The sequence below is a fragment of the Amborella trichopoda genome, chromosome 9 (genome assembly GCF_054954075.1).
Source record: "Amborella trichopoda isolate Santa Cruz 75 chromosome 9, AtrichopodaSantaCruz75HAP2 v2.0, whole genome shotgun sequence".
NCBI classification, from domain to species: Eukaryota; Viridiplantae; Streptophyta; class Magnoliopsida; order Amborellales; family Amborellaceae; genus Amborella; species Amborella trichopoda.
Window position 1 is genome coordinate 20,445,121 of NC_142344.1, and position 20,098 is coordinate 20,465,218.

The 20,098-nt window shown below is 35.9% G+C and overlaps 1 protein-coding gene across 5 annotated transcripts in view; it reads left to right on the top strand.

Annotated features, from left to right (window-relative positions):
* LOC18436400 (WAT1-related protein At5g07050) overlaps positions 1 to 14,781 on the top strand; it is a 58,993-nt gene extending 44,212 nt beyond the window's left edge. For 3 of the 5 annotated variants that reach the window (XM_088846781.1, XM_088846783.1, XM_088846785.1), the window contains 3 exons: positions 4,237 to 4,648; positions 11,237 to 11,388; positions 14,430 to 14,781. In XM_088846781.1, the coding sequence (XP_088702907.1) occupies positions 4,237 to 4,648; positions 11,237 to 11,388; positions 14,430 to 14,583 (718 nt within the window). In that variant the 3' untranslated portion in view covers positions 14,584 to 14,781. Of the gene's footprint in view, positions 1 to 3,078; positions 3,158 to 4,236; positions 4,845 to 11,236; positions 11,389 to 14,429 lie in introns of those variants that run through there. The other 2 variants (XM_088846786.1, XM_088846784.1) reach the window with 2 other exon arrangements.
* Positions 14,782 to 20,098: the final 5,317 nt, after the last annotated feature.

The window sequence follows — 20,098 nt, forward strand, 5'->3', positions numbered from 1 at the left end:
AGAATTGACGACAAAAGCCATGATTCACGTATTGAGAGAGATTGATGGAGATGAGAGAAAGTGAGGAAGAAATAATGTAAGACCTTTAAAGGCCAAGTGGGAGATGTTGGTTTTATGTAGCCTTTAAAGGCCTTATGAGAGCTTGTATGAGCATTTTATATAGTGGAACATAAACTCAGTGAGAGTGTGATCCTTTTGTGGACCATACTAGGCAAATATTATTTGCTAATACTAGGACTAGGCTCGATGAGCCAGGTCAGCTGAGGTGTGAAAAAACCCAAAATACCTGGCCATAGCGATCTACCGATAAGGGTTTAGTGGGTTATTAATTGATGATGTTGGAGTATGCTCAGATGAGAGCCAAGGGACTGTGTGGCCCTTGCGTATGATGAATATCCTTTAAAGACAGGGCTAAAACCTCATCGTTATATCATCACACAACATGTACATAAATAGCCATTTTGAGATTCGTTAATGAGGGTGAAGCGTGTATTTGTGTAAGAGATTATCCCTATGCACCATAAAGTTATAGTTGCATCATCATCTGGAGAACCGTGATTTTTTTTTCTCTAGAAGAAAACCTGTATCACACCCCAAGAATTTACAATACTGATATTCCTGAGATGTGACAGTCAAAAAATATATACATCTCTTGATATGACAAATTTACAGTGGCAAATTTTTACAAAGTAACAAAAAAGAGCTTAGGCACAACTACAATATCTTCCAATGTTGATCTTGATGAGCACTCAAAATGAAACCGCAGTTATCCTGAAAAAATGTTTACTATAGTTTGTTGAGTTTGGCTACTCAGTAAGTGATCATCATAATCCGAAAAATAATCATGATTGAAAGATATCAATATTTTCAAAAAGAGATCATTTAATAGAAATGCATTAGCAGTTTCACTTTAAAAACTGCATAATTAAGTATAATCCCAATAATTGAAATGCATATCACATTTTAACATCAATGCATAATTGAAAAGATTTTACAAAATACCCTACTGGCGTCCCAAGTAGGTCACCTATATACCCTATCAGAGTCCTGATGGGTCCACTTAATCCCTATCGACGTCCTAGATAGGTCCACTTAATCCCTATCGACATCCTAGATAGGTCCACTTAATCCCTGCAGGTCCACTTATACCTCACCGGCGAACCGGATGAGTCCACTTAATCCCTACCGGCGTCCCGAATAGGTCCACTTATACCTCACCGGCGAACCGAATGAGTCCACATGCATACTTAAAATATTTCTAAATCTCTTTAAACATTCGAAAGCAGCAATATCATGTACTCAACTTATCACTGAAATCATTAATATGAATTTCACTGAAACCATTAATAACAGTCACTTTAAATAAAATTTCAAAAACACCCAGTCAAATATTTTGGGCTCTAATTCAGAACGGTAGTAGTTCCTAAAGACATTCTAGTATTATTGCCAATCTAATATGTATAGAAAAATTCTTATAAAAATTCAAGAATATGGAATTATCACAATTTATTTCACAACAATGGCATAACCAAATGCAAAAATATCAATTTTCAAATAATAAGCCAGTCATTTGCACATGAAATTTACAATGTCTAAATATTCAAAAACAGTAGAAAGAAATCTCACAATTTTACTAACAGCAGAAATATCGTATTTATTTCTAATAATTTTACAGTATCTAAAATTTTCTAACAATAGACAAGAAAAATAAATAAATTTATTTTTCTAAGAATTTACAACAATTAAAATTTCTAACATAGATACAATAGCATAATTTTTATAAAAAATATTATTTTTCAAGAAAATGAAGTCACTTACACACAAAACTTATAAAATAAAGATCCTGAACGAAAATATCACTATTTATTAAAAACAGACTATATTTCAGGAAGATGATGTCACTTACACATAAAACTAATAAAATAAAGATATTGGATAGAAATATCACTATTTTATTGAAAACTGACTACCTGAAATCCAAAAACTGGGATTGCGTCCCCCTAGTCTATTGACTGACTTTGGTGGTCTAATCATGAGTCCTGCAGTGGACTGTGGGTCAGTTTGAGAAAGCTCGACGGATCGTGATTCGTAGTTGAAGGTGGAGTGCTCCCATATATTGATAATTTCCTAAATCTAACGGATCCAATTTCCTTCAAAATTAATTCATTTTATGTTATGTGATTTTTAGAATGTTTATTTGAATTTTTGTAAATCTTCTGATATTTTATTTTTGTCATTTGGATTTATAAATTAAAAGAAATTAAGTTTTCAATTTTTTAAATAAAATATAATATTTAAAAATTCTAAATATGAAATAAAATATTTTTTAAAAATATTTGAGACCTCCATAAGATATGGGGCCCAAAATTTAAAATGTGGATTAGGTGGGCCTACATGTGGCCACCCTAAGTGTGGGACGCCCCCACCCATTCACATAACATTCTTGGGAAGAATGTTGATCCTCTTGGTTGACTTATCTTTTTAAGTATAATCAACTTATGTGATAAGGTTGAATATTTAAGATATTTACTAATTCTTTGAATTAAGATTTATTAATCAATAATTAAGGATTTGATATATTAAAATATAAGCTTTCCTTGATAAGAATAGATTTAGGAAATTGAGGATAAGGCTCTAGCTCATCTCTTTGAATCTTGATGGTGGATCAAAGAGATGGATGTCTCAAATCTCTCACCTCACAATTCTCTTTAGATCGACGGTTGAGATTTGACCCTACGAATTGAGGCAAAATCTACGACATAGAAAATCTATAAAAGGAGGTATCCCCTCATAAAATGAGATACGTATTCTCTTATCTCTCTTTAACAATTCTCTCTCTCCCAACCCAAAATGTAGCTATCTTATAAAGGGGAGGCACGCTCCAATTTTTTATCTCTCTCCAAATTGTACCATGTTTTGGTAGCATGAATCACCTCTGTTCTTTGTGGGTGGCAAAGGGGTGGAACCCCTTGCTAGTAGATCTCTCCCTCTCTCTTCATATTCATCTCTTATCTCTCTAAAATCAAGTTAAGAGGCTCGATCAAGATTAAGTCATTGAGTGGAATTTTGCCATAGTAGGGAAATCAACATACCGATCACAGATCCCTAACACATCGGAAGGAGGAGACTCGGCGTGGGTGTACTAAGCCCAGTTGAGGTAATCTCTGGCAATTTTTCCTTTTTAAATATTTACTTCTCGTCCCATGAAGCAATAAAGTCTAGTTTTGTTTTTTGAATAAAGAATTGTATTTGAAGAGGTAGCAATTGAGAATCGATTTTATTTTTGTTTTATTTATTTCAAGAGTGATTTGATTATAATTGGACATTGTAAGTGTTCTTGCCGGCGTAGGGATAAAGAATTTTTTTTAAAATATATATACCGTGCTTTATCATAAAAGTCATTTCACATCTAGCATGGTTGTAAATCGGGAAGTCCATTTTCTTTAATTATTTTCTTTCCATCTTTTCTCGCTACATACTCCAGCCCTCCTTTCACCCACCTTAAATTTTCAACATATATTTGGCTTAAAAAGAGAACTTTGTTAAAAGGGAATCATCTTCCATCTTTTAGTACTGCTATGTTGAAACCACTTTTCCATCTTTTATTCTCTTTTTCATTCTGTGCTTTGGCTATATGAATGGATGTTGAGATTGGTGTTTTCTCTTTTTTTATTTGCACATTACCATGGACCTCATGTACTAGAGTAAGAGCTTTCTCATAAAATGTGGAAAAGCTTATATTTTTCCAAACAAGATAGGAAAACAAAAAGAAATTCAAGAAAAAACATAAAGGAGAAAACAAAGGAATATACTCTACAAAGGCAAATGATCATCTAAAGCTCAACTCTCCACTCTGTAATGCTTGTTGATGAATGATTTTCATAATGGTGAAGAATACAGTATCTTTGAGAACATGGCTAAGAAAGAGATTTATCGTTTAACATTCAAAAGAAAAGGAAAAGAAAGGGATTAAAAGAACTCAAGAACTATGAACGATTCAGACAAAATGAAATGAGATGGTGCAAGAAATGAAGTAATATTGGGGAAACGAATTGAACGCAAAACGAAGAATAGATCCAAAGAAAGAAAACATTGGAAAATTGTTTGTTGAAGAGCAAAGAATGAAGGAAACTCACTACTGAAACAAATAATAAAATAGTTATTTTTCTTTTATTTTTGGTTAAACCCTGTTTATCTTAAAAAATTATCTGACACTTTTTTCCCATTCGAATGCAGGATGGAGAGGGCAAGCTTGAAAAGTCCTCTGGGCCAGGCCAAGATATTGGGTACACTAATTTCCTTAGGAGGAGCAATGATTTTCATCTTTTACAAGGGCTATCTACTCCCACCTCTAAGAATCCCATTCATAAAAATAGATCACCATTATTCAATTTCTACTCGTTCAAGACATGGTGTAGGAGAGTGGGTTAAAGGTGCCTTCTTTGTGGTCCTCGGTATCGCTGCTTGGAGTTTATTTCTCATTTACCAGGCTACAGTGTACAAGGCTTACCCTGCTCCTCTTTCTATGACGGCATGGATTTCCTTATTCGCAACTTTGCAGTCACTTGCAGTCGGTTTAATCTTCGAGAGGAGGTCATCGGCATGGAGATTTTCATGGGATGTCAAGCTCTGGAGCATCTTCTACACGGTAAGGCTATAGTTATGTTGGACCCCAACACTCAAAAAGAAAAGTTCATAAAAAGTTGAAATTTTTGTATTGAAGTAAGATGCACCTCAAAAATTCTGTGAGTGCTCCTGCATTGGAGAACCCCCCAGCTGGTCATCTCGACCTCGACCTCGACATTTATAGACATGAAAGAATAAATAATTTCAAGTCCAAACAATCGCCTAATTTTTATTTATTTATTTTTTATACAATTTGATGTTTGTAACATTAGAGTTAGTAAAAAATGGAATAATAAGGCAAAAAACGGGGGATGTACGCTTAAAATTATCAATAATTTGGATGAGACCTCCTATAAAGCAACTACCTGGGCCATAAAATGTGGCTGGAGACCACTGAAAGGGCCGGAGAACCTAGGGCATCTTTGCGACAAGGCCAGTTTAGTTCGGCTCTGTTTGGCCATTTTATTTATTGTTTTCCTTTCTTTTACTTTTATTGTATTTAGTCCTACCCGGTCTACCCCGAACTAAGCTTCGACCTAAGTCAAGGGCCTTTTAGTCTTGTCAAGTCTGGGTAGGGCTCTAACTAGCCGATTAAAGACTAGAGCCAGGGCCAAGGCCCAGGTCAGACCCATTTCCATCCCTAAAAAAAAAGGGTCCATAATTTTCCTTGAAGTTTAAAAAATTGGAAGATTGCACACATTGTAGTTTTCACACGAAAATTCGGCGACTTCTAACATTCAGTAGGAAATCTAGAATTTTGACCTATCCTAAATTAACGATAGAGTGACGCAGTCGCAAGAGATTACACTTGTTTTGACACTAACATTCAGTAGGAAATCTAGAATTTTGACCTATCCTAAATTAACGATAGAGTGACGCAGTCGCAAGAGATTACACTTGTTTTGACTCAAACTAGGTTCATAGTTTTCTTTAATGAAAAGTATTTGATTGGTCCTAGCTCATATATGTTGTGGTGCGGGCCCTGAAATCCGGACTATCCAAATAATCGGACGGTGTAGATTTGCCCCAAGGAAACGGTGACCGGTAGTCCGGATCCCCCCTCATCTCTCCACCTTTAGAAAAGCACGAAATCATCGTCATTTGATTGCTTTCGTTCTCTAAAGCCCCCAGACCTTCTTACCCAGCAACTCTTGCACCAACCTAGTGTTGGAAAAAAAAGCCGGTTCAAAACCGGAACGGGCTGGTGAAAAAGCAACTGGGACATTCATGGTTCCGGTTAATCCCGATTTTGGTGTTGTACTAAGTATATATCTAACACCCCAAAAACTTTCGGGCCAAAACCGACAGGAATCTGACCGGGCGGGTTTTTACCTAACCGGACCGATTTTTAGAAAAAATGCCCAAATAACGTTAAAATGTCGAAATAACACGTTATTTAGCGATGCGCTGTTATTTGTATCAGTAACCGTTATTCTATGCAGAACCCTTAGTTTTTGTTGGATTCCTTTGTTTGTTCAATTTTGGTTACTTTTTTTAGAGTTTTTAAGGAATTTTCAATAAATTATTGACTAGAATTGTTGATATCATAGTATAAAATGAAGGATTTCAATCGGAAACACACCGCAATTTGAATTTTTGGGCCATTATTTTCTTGTTCTTCGCTTTTTGAAAAAATCCGCCTTTGTGCATATTGTGGTCTAGTTTTACGGATTTTTATCAATAAAAATCTATGGCTTTTGTTGATAATAGAGTTAGTCAGTATTTGTACTCCCAATTGCATTAAAAATTACAGATTTGGACCTCGATTTAGAGGGATTAGGGCATCTACTCAGTTTTCAAAACTGATTTAAAAAAATCCACCATACTGCATATAGTGGCCTCTTTTTTGGATTGTTTTCGGTCAAAATCCATGAATTTTGTAGATAATAGAGTTAGTAAGTAGATTCTACTCTTAACTTCATTGAAAATCCGAGATTTGGGGTTCAATTTAAAGTGATTAGGGCAGCGACTCAGTTTTTTAGAATTGAGTTGAAAAAAATCCGCCATACTCCAGATTGTTGATTCGTTTTTGGTGTTTTATCAATCAAAATCTAGGGCTTTTGTATATCATGGAGTTAATCAAAAGGTTCAAGTCCTAATTTTATTGAAAATCCGAGATATGGTGCTCAATTTTGAAAGATCAGGGCATTGACTCAGTTTTTGGACCGAGCAGAAAACACCTTCCAACCGCTCGATTTTGTATTCGATTTGGTGATCGATTTTTATAGTTGAGATCACAGGTATGAATTTCATTTGATTTTTCATTCAGTATTCTTTGTAATATGATTTTTTAGTTGCTCGAGTAATTTGTTTACCACTTTATTTTACTAAAAAAATAATTATGCAAAAAGGTACTTTTAAATTTGAAATAACACACTCAAAATCGTTGTTTGTATATGTGATATGTTAATTAATTTGGTTGTTCTTCGAGATTTATTATTGGAGAGTATTTTTTTGTTTCACTGAGAGATATTCTTGGAGGTATAAGTGTATTAGATTTTATCAGTTTGATCAGCATATTTGGTTGATGGTTCTATGTAAGATTATGTTGTTTGTATGGGTTTTAATCTATTTTTGAGAATTATAGTTTATACTAGTTTCAATGGATCTCAAAAACTTAAAAACTAGTGCTTTTTAGAAACTAAATACAAAATTAATTTTTTTAGAAACAGGCTCTCATGTGTTTGTTATATGGATTTTTTTTATTACTTTTTATTTTATTGATGTGCTGGTTGTTTGGGTTTCATAACTAGTGGGAAGGATTCTTTGGTTAAAATTAAAAATCATTTAGGTCTATCGTATTGTTGGTGGATGATTATAAGGTTACTTTGTATGAGAAATGTCGTGTATTTTAATTTTGGTTTTAGGAGATTTTTTGGAGCAGCTTAAATCGCAGCTTTAGGAGCTTGATTGCAATTTTTTAACAACAAATTGTTTCAATTTTTTTTTTTTTTTAAGATAAATGTAGGTAATAAGATAAGAGTAATGATCCTATGAGACCCTCCTACATCTATGTGTGTAGGACCTCAAAGGATCGCCATTAAATTAGCACAGATCTCTAGAAAAGTCAAGTCTCATACCCATGTGATAATTTTTCTAGAGATTTGTGCCAAATTTAATGGTGATCTGTACGAGGGTCTCACATGATCATTACTCATAAGATAGTATACACTTAATCATTTTTTTTTTATTTAAAAAAAAAAAAAAAAAAAGAATTGATTTGGGGGGTTTTTGATCCTTTTTTTTTTTTTTTTTTTAAAAAAAATCTACCGGACCAAACCGGTCCGGTTAGCTGCCCGATTGACCCGGTTCCAATTCTAACCGTTCCAAGCCCATGTCCAGTTAACCGTTCCAGTTCAATTTTGCCAATACTGCACCAAACCTCCTATGGCCATGCTAGAGGACAGATTTTCCCCAAATGCTCGTGATACATTCGTAAACAGCCTGGAAAACCACCTGACATCCTATCTTATCCAGAAACCAGTAGAGGTTAGAGTCACTGATTGTGTAAAGAGTCATAAGTGCGCAAGTCTATTTCCTGATTGAGAACTAGCAAGGCCAGCCATCTTCCCCTAAAGTCGAACTCCTCAGATGGCATCATCTTCTATTTGTCTTTGTTCTTCAACACTATTAAGGAGGCAATATATGCTCCAAATATAATAGTGTCTGATGGTATTGTTGGCATTTCTTGTTTTCTTTTCTTGTGGACATTTTCCTTTTTGAAAGCACGGGGCATTATTATGAACTTGTGGAAATTTTTTGCCCTTTGAAATTTTTCGTCTTTGTATGATGATTGGGGTATTAGTATTGACATGAGAGATGATCAAGGAAATTCTTGGTGCTGCATCGTTGTATGAAAGTTGGATGCTTTGGGACAAATGGCTTCTGATTCCTCTTTTGATAATGGCTTCTCTCTTGATAAGAATATTAGATATTTTATTTGTTCATCGCTTATTAGGGAAGAGAGTAAGGGGGCTTCAAAGATGAGGTAATAAGGGAGATTAGCTAAAATCATGGCAAAGTGCTCTACCTCCTGAATTTGTTGCTATTTTGAAAAGCTCGTATTCAATTTTAGTGAGTGATTGATGACACATATTTTTTGAAACACCACCCTGCCATGGTGATGGTGATGGTGATGGGGAGAATATGGAAAGAGACGACATGAAAGCAAGGGAGATTGAGCTCAAAATCCGGGACAAGAATTTTGGGGATAAAGGGGGGCTGTATGTACGGATTGGAATATGAGGAATGCGTGGCTCTCTAAATTTTTTGTAATCACCTTTGAAGGCAACTCACTTCATCCTATTATGGGATTCTCGTTGTTATCCGGTTGCCCTATTTTGAAATTTGGGAATCATGAACTCCTACCCATATAGACGTCATGGATGTGGGGATCGCAGCATAATAGGTGCGGGCCTAGACGCATAAAAACTAAGTCCTTTCATCTTCTCAAACGAAAAAAAAAAAAACCCAGGTCTAAGCAACCGGTCAATGTGCCACAAGCCTATAGCTTACCAAAATTGAGAAACAACACCCTTATCCATTTTTTGAACAATTACCTCTCGCTTCAATTTTTTATTTATGATGGAGTATAGATAAGAGGGCATACCCAATGGCAGTCTGGCCCCAGCTGTTGTCCCCATAGGTTAGGCCATACTGCCATGGGGTATGCCCTCTTATGAGGCCGGGCTAGGCCAGCCAAAAAACAATTGATGAAAAAAAAAAAAAAAAAAAACAAGAAGAAAAGAAGGCCATACAAAACCAGGCCAGGTACAAAACAAATGAAAAAAAGATAAACGAAAAAACAAGAAAAAAAGAGGGCTGGGCCATGCCGAACCACTCCTGCATTAGCCCTAGCTCGACCATCAGGCTACAGTTTGTGTCCCAGGCCCTACTTTTTAGGGCCAGACTAATCAGGCTGGGTCAGGCCCCTAGCCCATCGCCAGCCTTAAGTACATGTGCCTTTTCCAACCCTATTTTTAGTGTTAATAACTATTGGGTTATTCTAGAATACAACATACTAATAGTGAACTTATGATTTACTACTTTAGAATTTCTTAATATAACATGCCTTTGTATGTTAAAAAATTACCTTTGATGTTAAATAGTTCATCTACTTTAGAAGAGTATTTGTCTTTTTTTCAAATCCCTTAAAAACTCAATTGAAAGTTTAAAATATTCTATTGAGTTTTTGAATGACCATTAAGACTTCAAAAATAACTTTATTTTTTGCAAGGGAACTTTCTTGTTAAAAATTTTCAAGTACAAAATTCTAAAATCATAATTAATGTGGTGTATTCTAAAGTAACCCGTCACTATTTTACCGTACTAACACCTGACTGAGAACGGAAAAGGGAAACAAATAGAGCAAAAAGATTTCTAGGCTAGCAGTTGCGGGGTAGTCAGCCCGAAGAATGCCCATGAGAAACTAGGGACTGGGATTCAAAATAAAAAAGAACTGTGTCTTGAATTGTTGTACAAAGCTGGTATTGCTTCAATTGTAGTAATAAGGGTATCTCGCTCGACACCGTATATCCTTATTGCTATATTACAAAAGGAAAATGTTAGTATAGGGATTAGAGCTGCCAATGAATCGGGCTGGGTTTCAAGACCGGCCCTGTTCCGGGCTGGCATTGTTCCGGGCTGGCCTTGATCCGGGCTGTTTTGGGCCTTTACAGGCTTCAAATCTGGGCCTTACTAGGCCAGGTTGGCCCGTAAAGGCCCGAATTTTGCCAAACAGGCAAGGCTGCCTGGTAAGCCCGAAAACATTTCGACCCATCCCAAATCCGGCCCAACCCATTTAAAAGCCTTTTTTTATTTTATTTTATTTTTATTTTTAAATCTTCACTCTTCAAACCTTTTTTTTGAAGCAAGTAAAAAAAAAGGTGCTAAAATATTTTTTTAGAAACTTTAAAACCCATATGTCTCTCTCTATAAACCTTCTCTCTAAAAATCGATTCTGTCTCTAGAAACCTAATCTCTCTTTCTCACTAAAAACTCATTTTATCTCTCTCTAGAGTTCCAAATTTACTTTTTCTCTCAAAAAGAACATTATGTATTTCTCTCTCTAAACATCTTCTCTCTCTAGAAACTTAATCTCTCTTGATCTCTTTAAAAACTCATTATTTCTCTCTCTAAAAGCCCAATCTCTTTTACTCTCTCTATAAACCCACATTCTCTCTCTAGAAATCCAATCTCTCTAAAACCCAATCTCTCTTTTTCTCTCTAAAAACCCTATCTCTCCCAATCTCTCTTTATAAAAAATATTAAATCACATTGAAATATTAAATATCCTGAAAACCGTTTAGCATATATTTGTTTTAGGCTTACTACTAACAAGAAAAGTTTGAAGAGATAAGAAAAGAAGCTTTTTAATGGCCCGGGCCAGGCCTAGGCTCGTAGTCTTTTCCTGCCGGGCCGGGGAAGGCCTGGCCTTTAGGGATTTTTTCGGGCCAGGTCTTACTACGCTGGCAGGACTATTTTCGTGTTTTATCGAGCCGTGAGCTGGGCCGGTCCCCACCAGGCCCGGTGGTAGCTCTAATGGGAATAGGTCAGCGTCTTTTCCCAAGCACTTGAATACGTAAACACTAATTTGAAATGTATGTAACAGGGGATTGTTATATCAGCAATTGTGTACTATGCACAAATGTGGTGTATTGTAAAGAAAGGTCCGGTCTTCGCTGCCATGTTCTACCCTGTCATCTTAATCTCTGCGGCACTACTTTCAGCCATTCTCTTTCTCGAGCGCCTTCACTTGGGCAGGTCCGTAATTTACCACTTTCCTATAAGCATAATGGAATATTATTTGGAAATGTAGTGAAATTATCTATTTCCTCCCTTGGTATACTTTTTGTATCTCAAATTTTGGAGATGTTATCTTTACAACACATTAAATAGTCCCAAGGAAAAAAATGAAAAAAAAAACTAAACTCTATGTCATAGAAAATATTTATGCCCCAAGATTGCATAGAAATTGTCCAACTAGATAAATAAATAAAAGAAAAAAATCTTGAACTTTTTGACACAGCCCAAGCTATTTTTTTTTTTTTAATGTTCATCCCAAACTATCTAATTTGACATCTAACGATTAAAAGTATTTATGATCTCTTTATAACAAAGATAAAAAGTGTTATAGCATAGAATCCCATATTGTTTTGTTTTGCAACTATAATATGGGATTACCACAAGGTTGTGCTAGGAATATCCCACCCGTTGAGCTCATTAACAGGCCACTAATTTTGTGGAGTTCTCCTGGCCCCAAGTTGAGGAGAGCTACTATTTGTTTCATTAAATGTTCGAAGTTGTGAACGTAGCTCTTTTAGAAGGAAAGATCCAATAACAAATTATTATGCGGTTTAGGTATCAAATATGAATACGGCCCAACTAAAAAATATGGAAAATTTGGTCCAAGCTTAATCATGGGCTAAGTTGCCGGTACGGCAAACCATGGACTTTTTACTAGTCGCTAATGTTTACGCTTAATTTAAACTAAAGAATGGCGGAATACGTTGGCAACTGATCGCTTAAAGTTAATTTCCAGGATAATAGGTGATTTCTATTCAAGAATCGGTGTATTTCAAGCTTCAACTTACTTCTTCACATTTTCCTCTAATCTCAAATATGATGTGGAAGGAAGTTGAATTAGGTCTTGCCAACCCTGCTTTATTATTAGGGCTAGGATCTTGCAGGCCAACTGGGCCATTAGAGTCCCTGCGCTAGCCGTTCTAGGGCTTACTACCAGCCCTAGGGGCGTTAGCTGGATGGTCTTCATGGCCTTGGCTCTGTCCAGGCCACGCTATGCCTTATGGTGCCCCCCCAATGAATCATTTTGGATACTAACAAGACAAACCCAAACCGAAACCGAAACCGAGCTATGCATTTTACTCATCAAGAAAATGGCTAGTAAACTATGGATGAAGATGGTTTGTGTAAAAGCTTTCAAGTTTTGCAATTTTGTTAAAGAGATGTCTGTATTTGTTGCCACTTATTTAGATTGTGAATTTTTTCCTTTTCGTATTTTCTTATTTTCATTTTCTGGTGGATTTTTATATTCTTAATTCATAAAACCTAAATGTACTACCTTCAACTAGCCAAAGAACTAAAGAGTTTCTCTGCCCCCGCCAAACAAAGGTGGCTCTAAAATGAATCTAATCACACCCATTCTTGCTCCATCACCATTGAAGTCATTGATGAAGTGGAAATGGTATTGGGGTTGCGGTGGTGGAACCACAGGAGCCTCAGTTAATGGTTTTGGCTTCCATTTCCACTACCGCATTCGAAAAACACTAACTATTTCTACAAAAACTGTAAGGGTATGTAATCTCCAGTGATCTGCCAACAATAAAAAGGTCATTGATGAAGTCATGATGGCCATGATAGTACTCTTACCATTATTATGTAGAGAAAATAATGCCGAATAATTCAAATTTGACTAGAAAAAAGTTGAAAAAAATAGGATATGTAAAGATGATATAGGATAAATTTACGAAATGCAGTTATTATAAGAAAACATAAAATCATTGAACAATAGTTCTATGTTCTTTCTTTGTATTATTTAGGGGTCTTTGTTGATAGATTGTTAGAGTTTTCATTAAATACAACAATAATGCTTCATTTACTATAACAACACAAAACATACAATGATTTTATTGAGAGTGTAAAATAGAAAAGAATAACAATACTAAATATAATAATTACATTAACAAACAACAAAAAGGGATAGGAATAATAATAAAAAGTAAAGACCCTCAATATACGATCACAATTAACTACAAAATAAAAACCAAATGTGTGGATGCGGTCGATTCAGATTATTTTGTTGCATACATCAATAAAATAACAAAAACTTCAAAAAGGTAAAGTTAATCAGATTTCTGTACACATAAATAAAATAATAAAATGTTTACTTGTATTAACAATATGAATAAGTAAATCAAATATTCAAACCTAACCCTAATTCCCAGATGCCTAAATCTTTATTTGTGATTGAATCTCTCTCTCTCTCTCTCTCTCTCTATATATATATATATATATATCTTCCTCTTCGTATTGATGCTCTTGGTTTAGGGAAAAAGATTAGTTCCAATGAGTTATTATTCGGCTAACTGCATATTATTTTGAGATATACAATTGTTTTGAGAGTTCTTTTTATGGATACAAGAGTTCCTCTATTGTTTTAATACAATTTTTTAAAGGAATATGCAAGTCAAGATGTTCTATGAATTTTTTTTGCTAAATCTAGATTCTTAACTTAATCCTACTTGTGATTTTCTAATTCCAATACCAGAATTCGTGGTATAGAATCAATGAAAATAAAGGATGTTTAAAGGAAGTCACGAGGAAGTGTTTTTCTAAAGGGCTTTTTGAAAAGGGATAAAATATATATTTATATCGGTTTCATACAAGGAAAAGTGTTCTATGCGTGGGGGACACATTCCTACATTTGTGTCCTTTGAAGCATAAAACATCCATATTTAAAAAGATGTATGCTAATGTGTGGCCCCTCCAAAAAGAGAGTTAAACTCAATGGTCTATATATTTCTTCATGAAATTATCATTTTTGGTTTTTAAAATTTAATTGTTTTACATATTCATGATCTCCATGTTAGAGATTATATATTCTTTAAGAATTAGGTCCAAAATCCACTAAGACTCACAGAAACCTTGTCTTCATAAAAAAAAAAAAAAAATTTGAAGATTTTTTGAACAACACAAGACATATTTAAAAAAATATGTAAATTGGTGTTTTGATAAGACCAGGAACTTGCCTAAATATGATGTAGACTAATGTCATTTGTTTGTAGTTTGATCGGAGCATGCGTTATAGTAATCGGCTTCTACTGCGTTTTATGGGGAAAGAAGAAGGACGAATACCAGCATCGTTCATCATTAGAAAACCCAAATCACAACTTGCAAGCAATTGAAGAACCACCCCCCAAGGAAATTGCTACCACATGATATGCCACTTGGGCCTTTCTATTCACTACGTATTTTGATAATGTTGGTCAAGTTTTATGACTTATAAGGTCTCTTTGAATGCACTACTTACTGTTGAGTGTTTTTATTATAATACGTAAAACAGTAAGACAAATTTGTTGTCGCCTCTTCATGGCTTAGAAGCCAAAACAAAATTCTTCTCCCTTGATTCACTCAAAAGTGATATTTTGTGTTTTGTTTTACCCTTGATTCAAAGGGGGTTTGGCCCCTTTGAATTATATTAGCATAAGCAGTAGCCAATTTTAACTGAAACCTGTGATACCCTCTCAAAATAGCATTTCATTTTTTTTCTTTTCTTCTTAAAAAATCTCATAAAATGAAGAAATTTGTATTAATTAAACTCTTGAATTATTCATATAACGTCAGTTAGCTGATTAGCAACTCATAACACTGCATTGCAATGGATATAATGGGTGTTCTGTTTTATTCATTAAAATGTTGAAATAATATAACGATTACTACGTAGACTTATTTTCAAACGCAAAGTATCTTGCAAACCCACGGCCTCAACGAAAGAGTACATGCCCATGGTAGGGCACGTTTGGTATGTATTAAAATATTTGCAAGAAAATTTTTTCATGTGAAAATTATATTACGCACGTTTGGTCGCAACAAATTAGTGTTTGCAAAATCGAACTGGACCGGTTAACCGGACATGGGCCCAGAAGCGATTTTAACCGGCTTAACTGGTAAACCGGCTGATTCAACCACTCTAACCAGACAAGTTCTGAACGATAAAAAAAAGTGTAGAAAACAATAAAAAAAGCTACAAATTTTTTTTACTAAAATATGAAAAGCATATAAATAATTTGATTAAAACAAAACACACTCAAATGAAGTTGAAAATTAATGAAGAAAATGGATTTTAACGAATCGATTTGTACCTATAGGTATTTTTAAATTATATTGTAAAAGATGGGAAAATATAGAAGTGAGTATCAATGAACAATTTTTTTTTTAATCTTCACCATAATGTAAAGAATATTAAAATAGTGTTAAAAAAAATCGACTTGACCAACTCTTTTTTAAAAGAAAATAAAGAAAAAATTAAGTTATATATAATATAGGTGTTTTTTTTTATTTATCAACTAAGCAGTAAACGGCGTATTGGTTAGTTGGTCTAATAATAAAGGACTTCTTTAAGAGAGGATTTTTGTTCGATCCCAATGGGCAAGTAATATTTTTGAACCAGCGAAATGAATTCTAAAAAATAAACACGCTGGCAGTGATGGGCATGTAATTTTGATGTAATATTTTTGAACCAATGAAATGAATTCTTAAACGAAAACACACTGGCAGCTATGGGCAAGTAATTTTTTTGAACCTACGAAATGAATTCTTCAAAGAAAACACTTCTTCCTACGAAATGAATTCTTAAAAGAAAATACTTCTTCCTATGAAATGAATTCTTAAAAGCAAACACCGCAGCGATGGGCAAGTACCAACGAAATGAATTCTTTAAACAAAACAAGCTGGTGGCGGGATTCGAACAAAGATTTATATAAACGTTAATCATGAAAGCTAACCAATAAACCATTCTAATGTATTTGATATAAATTTAAAGTAATATTTTATTTAAAGTTTAAAATATCAATTGATCATCAAAACCACCAAAAACTAAAACCGGCCACTAGCCGGTTCTGATATGTTGGCCGTTAGATCGGCCACTTTTACGAACACTCGGTTGGGTTTTAAAAGGAGAGGTTCGATATTGAAAGTGAACGTGGAAGCTTTCAATCTTTCACATGGGGGATAGAGAATTTTGTTTTATTTTTTATTATATTCGTTTTGGTGCGAAGCACCCGAAGTCTTTGGTTTTCACTTGCCACCGAAACAAATGGAATAATAAGAGTGAACTTTAAAGTTTGAACTCATTTAAAGATAATGTAAAAAGAAAAGTAATAAATAACAGACAAGTAGCATTAAATACTTTGTAACAGTAGAGGACAACATGCAACTAAGAGAGAAGTGCTACCGACTATTTAAAAAATACTTCTCATTATGACGCTCTTCTAATTCAAGGGTATTAACCAATGGGTACAGTACAGTTTTTTAGAGCTGTGACTTGGAACAAAGTAAAGTGCATATTCAAATAGAATCGAGAAATATGGTTTCAATACTGAAAATTTTTGTAAGAGTTTTAAAATATATTTTTATTTTTAATCAAATTTAAAGTTTAAAAAATAATGTAGATTGAGCAGATCTATGAAAATTTAAAAATCTTAAAAATTGACGGTCTAAATGATGTGAATCTAAATCCATTGCGAAGCCAAAACCCGACCTAATAAAAAGGGGCCATCCTCGAGCCAAAAAAGGCCCCCAGGGTGAGGGCACCATGCGCCAAAAAGGGGGGGGTAGCACCACCCATTTCTCTCTCTCTCTCTCTCTCACACACACACACTAATGGCTTAGCTGTTAGTCTCTCTCCTTCTCCCCTTCACTCTGGCAGCTTAGCTGCGGGTGCCCTCATCTCTCCCCTCTCACTGGCGGCCTAGCCACCGGTCTCTCTTCCTCTCCCCTTGGCACCGGCACCCCTCCCTCTCTCACTCTCTATCTCTCTTTGTCCCTCCTTATCTTTCTCATCAGTGACCTAGCCACCGGTGCCCTCATCTCTCTCTCTCTCTCAATCTCTATCCCTCTCACAAGTGGCTTAGTCGTCGGTGCCTCTCCTAGTGCCCTCATATCTCCTCTCTGTCTCACTCCCTCGCACTGACGGCTTAGTCGTCGGTGCCTTCATCTCTCTATCACTCTCTACCTCTCTCGTCGGTGCCCAAATAAAACCAAGCGTGATGGGAAACACAACAAGGGACATCACAAGTAAGAAAAGGTAAAAGGTGGATGTAACCAAGAAATCACAGGTAAAAGAGCCAAATAAAAATAGAATTGGTGAAAACCGCTCTACGACACCATCCCACCAAATTCAAGTGAAAACTCGAAATGGCACTTGGACAAATAAGCATGCTGATGCAGTGCTCGTTGTGTAAGGTGGCTTCAACCGACCGAAGATTCAAAATCCCAGCAGCATGGGAGAAAAATTCCCTCAAAAGGCACCCAACCGTTGAACCAAAAAATGCTCAAGAAAATCTCCAATAGTTTGGGTCATAAGCCCTCTGAAGAGTCCCTGAATGTCCGACAAAATCAGAAAGATGGAAGACCAGGTCACAAGCCCTCTGGAGAGCCCCTGAACATCAATCAAGCATGCAACTCCGGCAGAGCGGGCCACAAACCCACAAAATTCTATCGACTATCAAGCCAAATCAATATCCCAGTAAGATGGGAAATAGGCCTCCAATAAGGCCCCCACTACCAACCATGCCCCGACATTGGGTCACATGCCCCATGAGGCCCCTGACTGCAATGTGGGCTCTAGTGGTTTGGGTTATAAGCCCCAAAGTGGCCCCCAACTGTTCACTCGATTTGAACCTTGGTAAAGTAGCTAATACAAAATTGAGAGAAAACTAATGCCCCTGTAAGGATTCGAAAGAAGAACTCAAGCGATTTTGTTCCGAATGTCACAATTTTCGCTCCTTTCGAAGAGCGAGGAAAGTTTTTGGCTTGTATTTTTTACCCACATTTTCCCCCTTACGGATAAAAAAGGAGGCAACTGCAATCCCATAGGTGCCATATATGCCTAGGGACTACACAAGCCCATGTAGAATATACCTAATTTTGAAGAGCCACTGCAATGGCATCATCTTCGCCTCAAAATGTGTATAAAAGTGGCCTTTGATATCTCAAAGTCCTTCCCCAAATTTTGCCATGATCGGGAGAAGGCACGAAGAGACACGAAGAAGATACATTCGAAGTACTTCACTCTTTAAGTGTACTACCATAACTGAAATTCCTAAAAGTGATCTCGGATGGTTTCCAGACTACCGCAAATGACTTAAGAAGATCGAAAAACCCCTGGCTAGCAAGTTTCATTCCAAATGGACCTCTCTAGGTCCTATTGTCCTAAACTAGGTAAGCCATTTACTATTCAAGGTTGACAAGCAAAACCAGATTCCTAAAATAATAAAAGACTGATACCTTCTTCCAAAAATAGGACAAACTTACCACACTTATATCTCATCATTTATAAGGCGGATCGAGCCGAAATTCGGATATTTTGTGCTCTTCGGCGAGCACAAACTTTTGACATATGCCATAGACAAAGCAGACATTCGGAGAGAGAGAAAACTTAGAGAGAAAGTCACACAAAAATTGTATATGCGAAAAATATGTGTTCATGGCATTCTCTCACTCCAACGATTGTAACTCGAAACTTGAAGGTGATAGACCCAAAAATGGACGTGTTTCAATTGTATCCCGACAAGCTTCATTTTGAGAAAAGATATGTTGAGATTGAAGTCTGATAAGACACTGACCTAGGGCTCACAAGTAGGTACAATTTTTTAAGCGACGAAAATCAGTTCCCAAAAATCCAAAATGGCCAAACAGAGGTAATTTCATGCGGTTCTTGATGCAAAACAACCGTGACCACATCCCCTTTGATTTTTTAACGGAAATATGATAATAAAAGCGGCATTTTTGACAAGATTGAGTGATAAAGAAAATACAAGTTTTTACGGTGACTGAAAAAGTGAAAAATTACAAGAACACCATCAAAACTCAAGGATACCAAGCAAATTTTATATCAAAATGATCACCTGAATGCTATTTACGTTTTAAGACAACATATCGCAAAAAATACTACTGAAAAAGCCAAAAAGAAGTCTCCAAGCTATGTGGATGGGAAGAGGCCCCTTTTTGGGGACCTATATGTCCTTTGCATGTTTTTTTAGGAACTCTTTTTGGTCATTTTTCCATTATTTTAAATTTACTTTTTGTTTTCCTTATCTCTATTTTACATCAATTTCTATGGGTTTTGAGTGTACAACCATGTTTCAAGGTTTACCTCTACATAAACCTCATGCTTTGTAATGTTTAGGGGGGGGGGAAGTTAAGAAATTAAACAAAAAATTGCTCAAAGCTATGAGAGAGAGAGTGTGGCTTTTTGCATTGTGCGTTCTTGAAGTTCCTTTGCCCTTGAAATAGGAGAGAGAAACTTTGTGAGAAAGAGATATCACCGCTCTCCTACCATACTCCCTTGTTAGACCACAATTCCTTCCTAGACCATACCCCACATCTATCTATACTCCATACCCATTCATATCCCAAACCCATCTATACTATTTAGCCATTCGTACTCCACACTTATCCATACCCCTTAATTAGACCATACTCCATAGCTACCCACATTCTCTCACCTAGACCAGTCTTTTGGAGGCATCCTCTGAGTGAGCTTGACCGGATGGTGTCGTGACATTGGCATCCTCTGGGGTATTTAGGTCGTGTGCCTAGTACCTTTTCCACCGCCGCCGGAATTGCCTCCTTGTGGAAGGTGTCGCCAAAGGGCCATCAGATTTTTAAGTGGTCATGTCATCCCCATACCTAGCCTAGCCTACCTAGCTTAACCTAGTCTAACCTAGCCTAC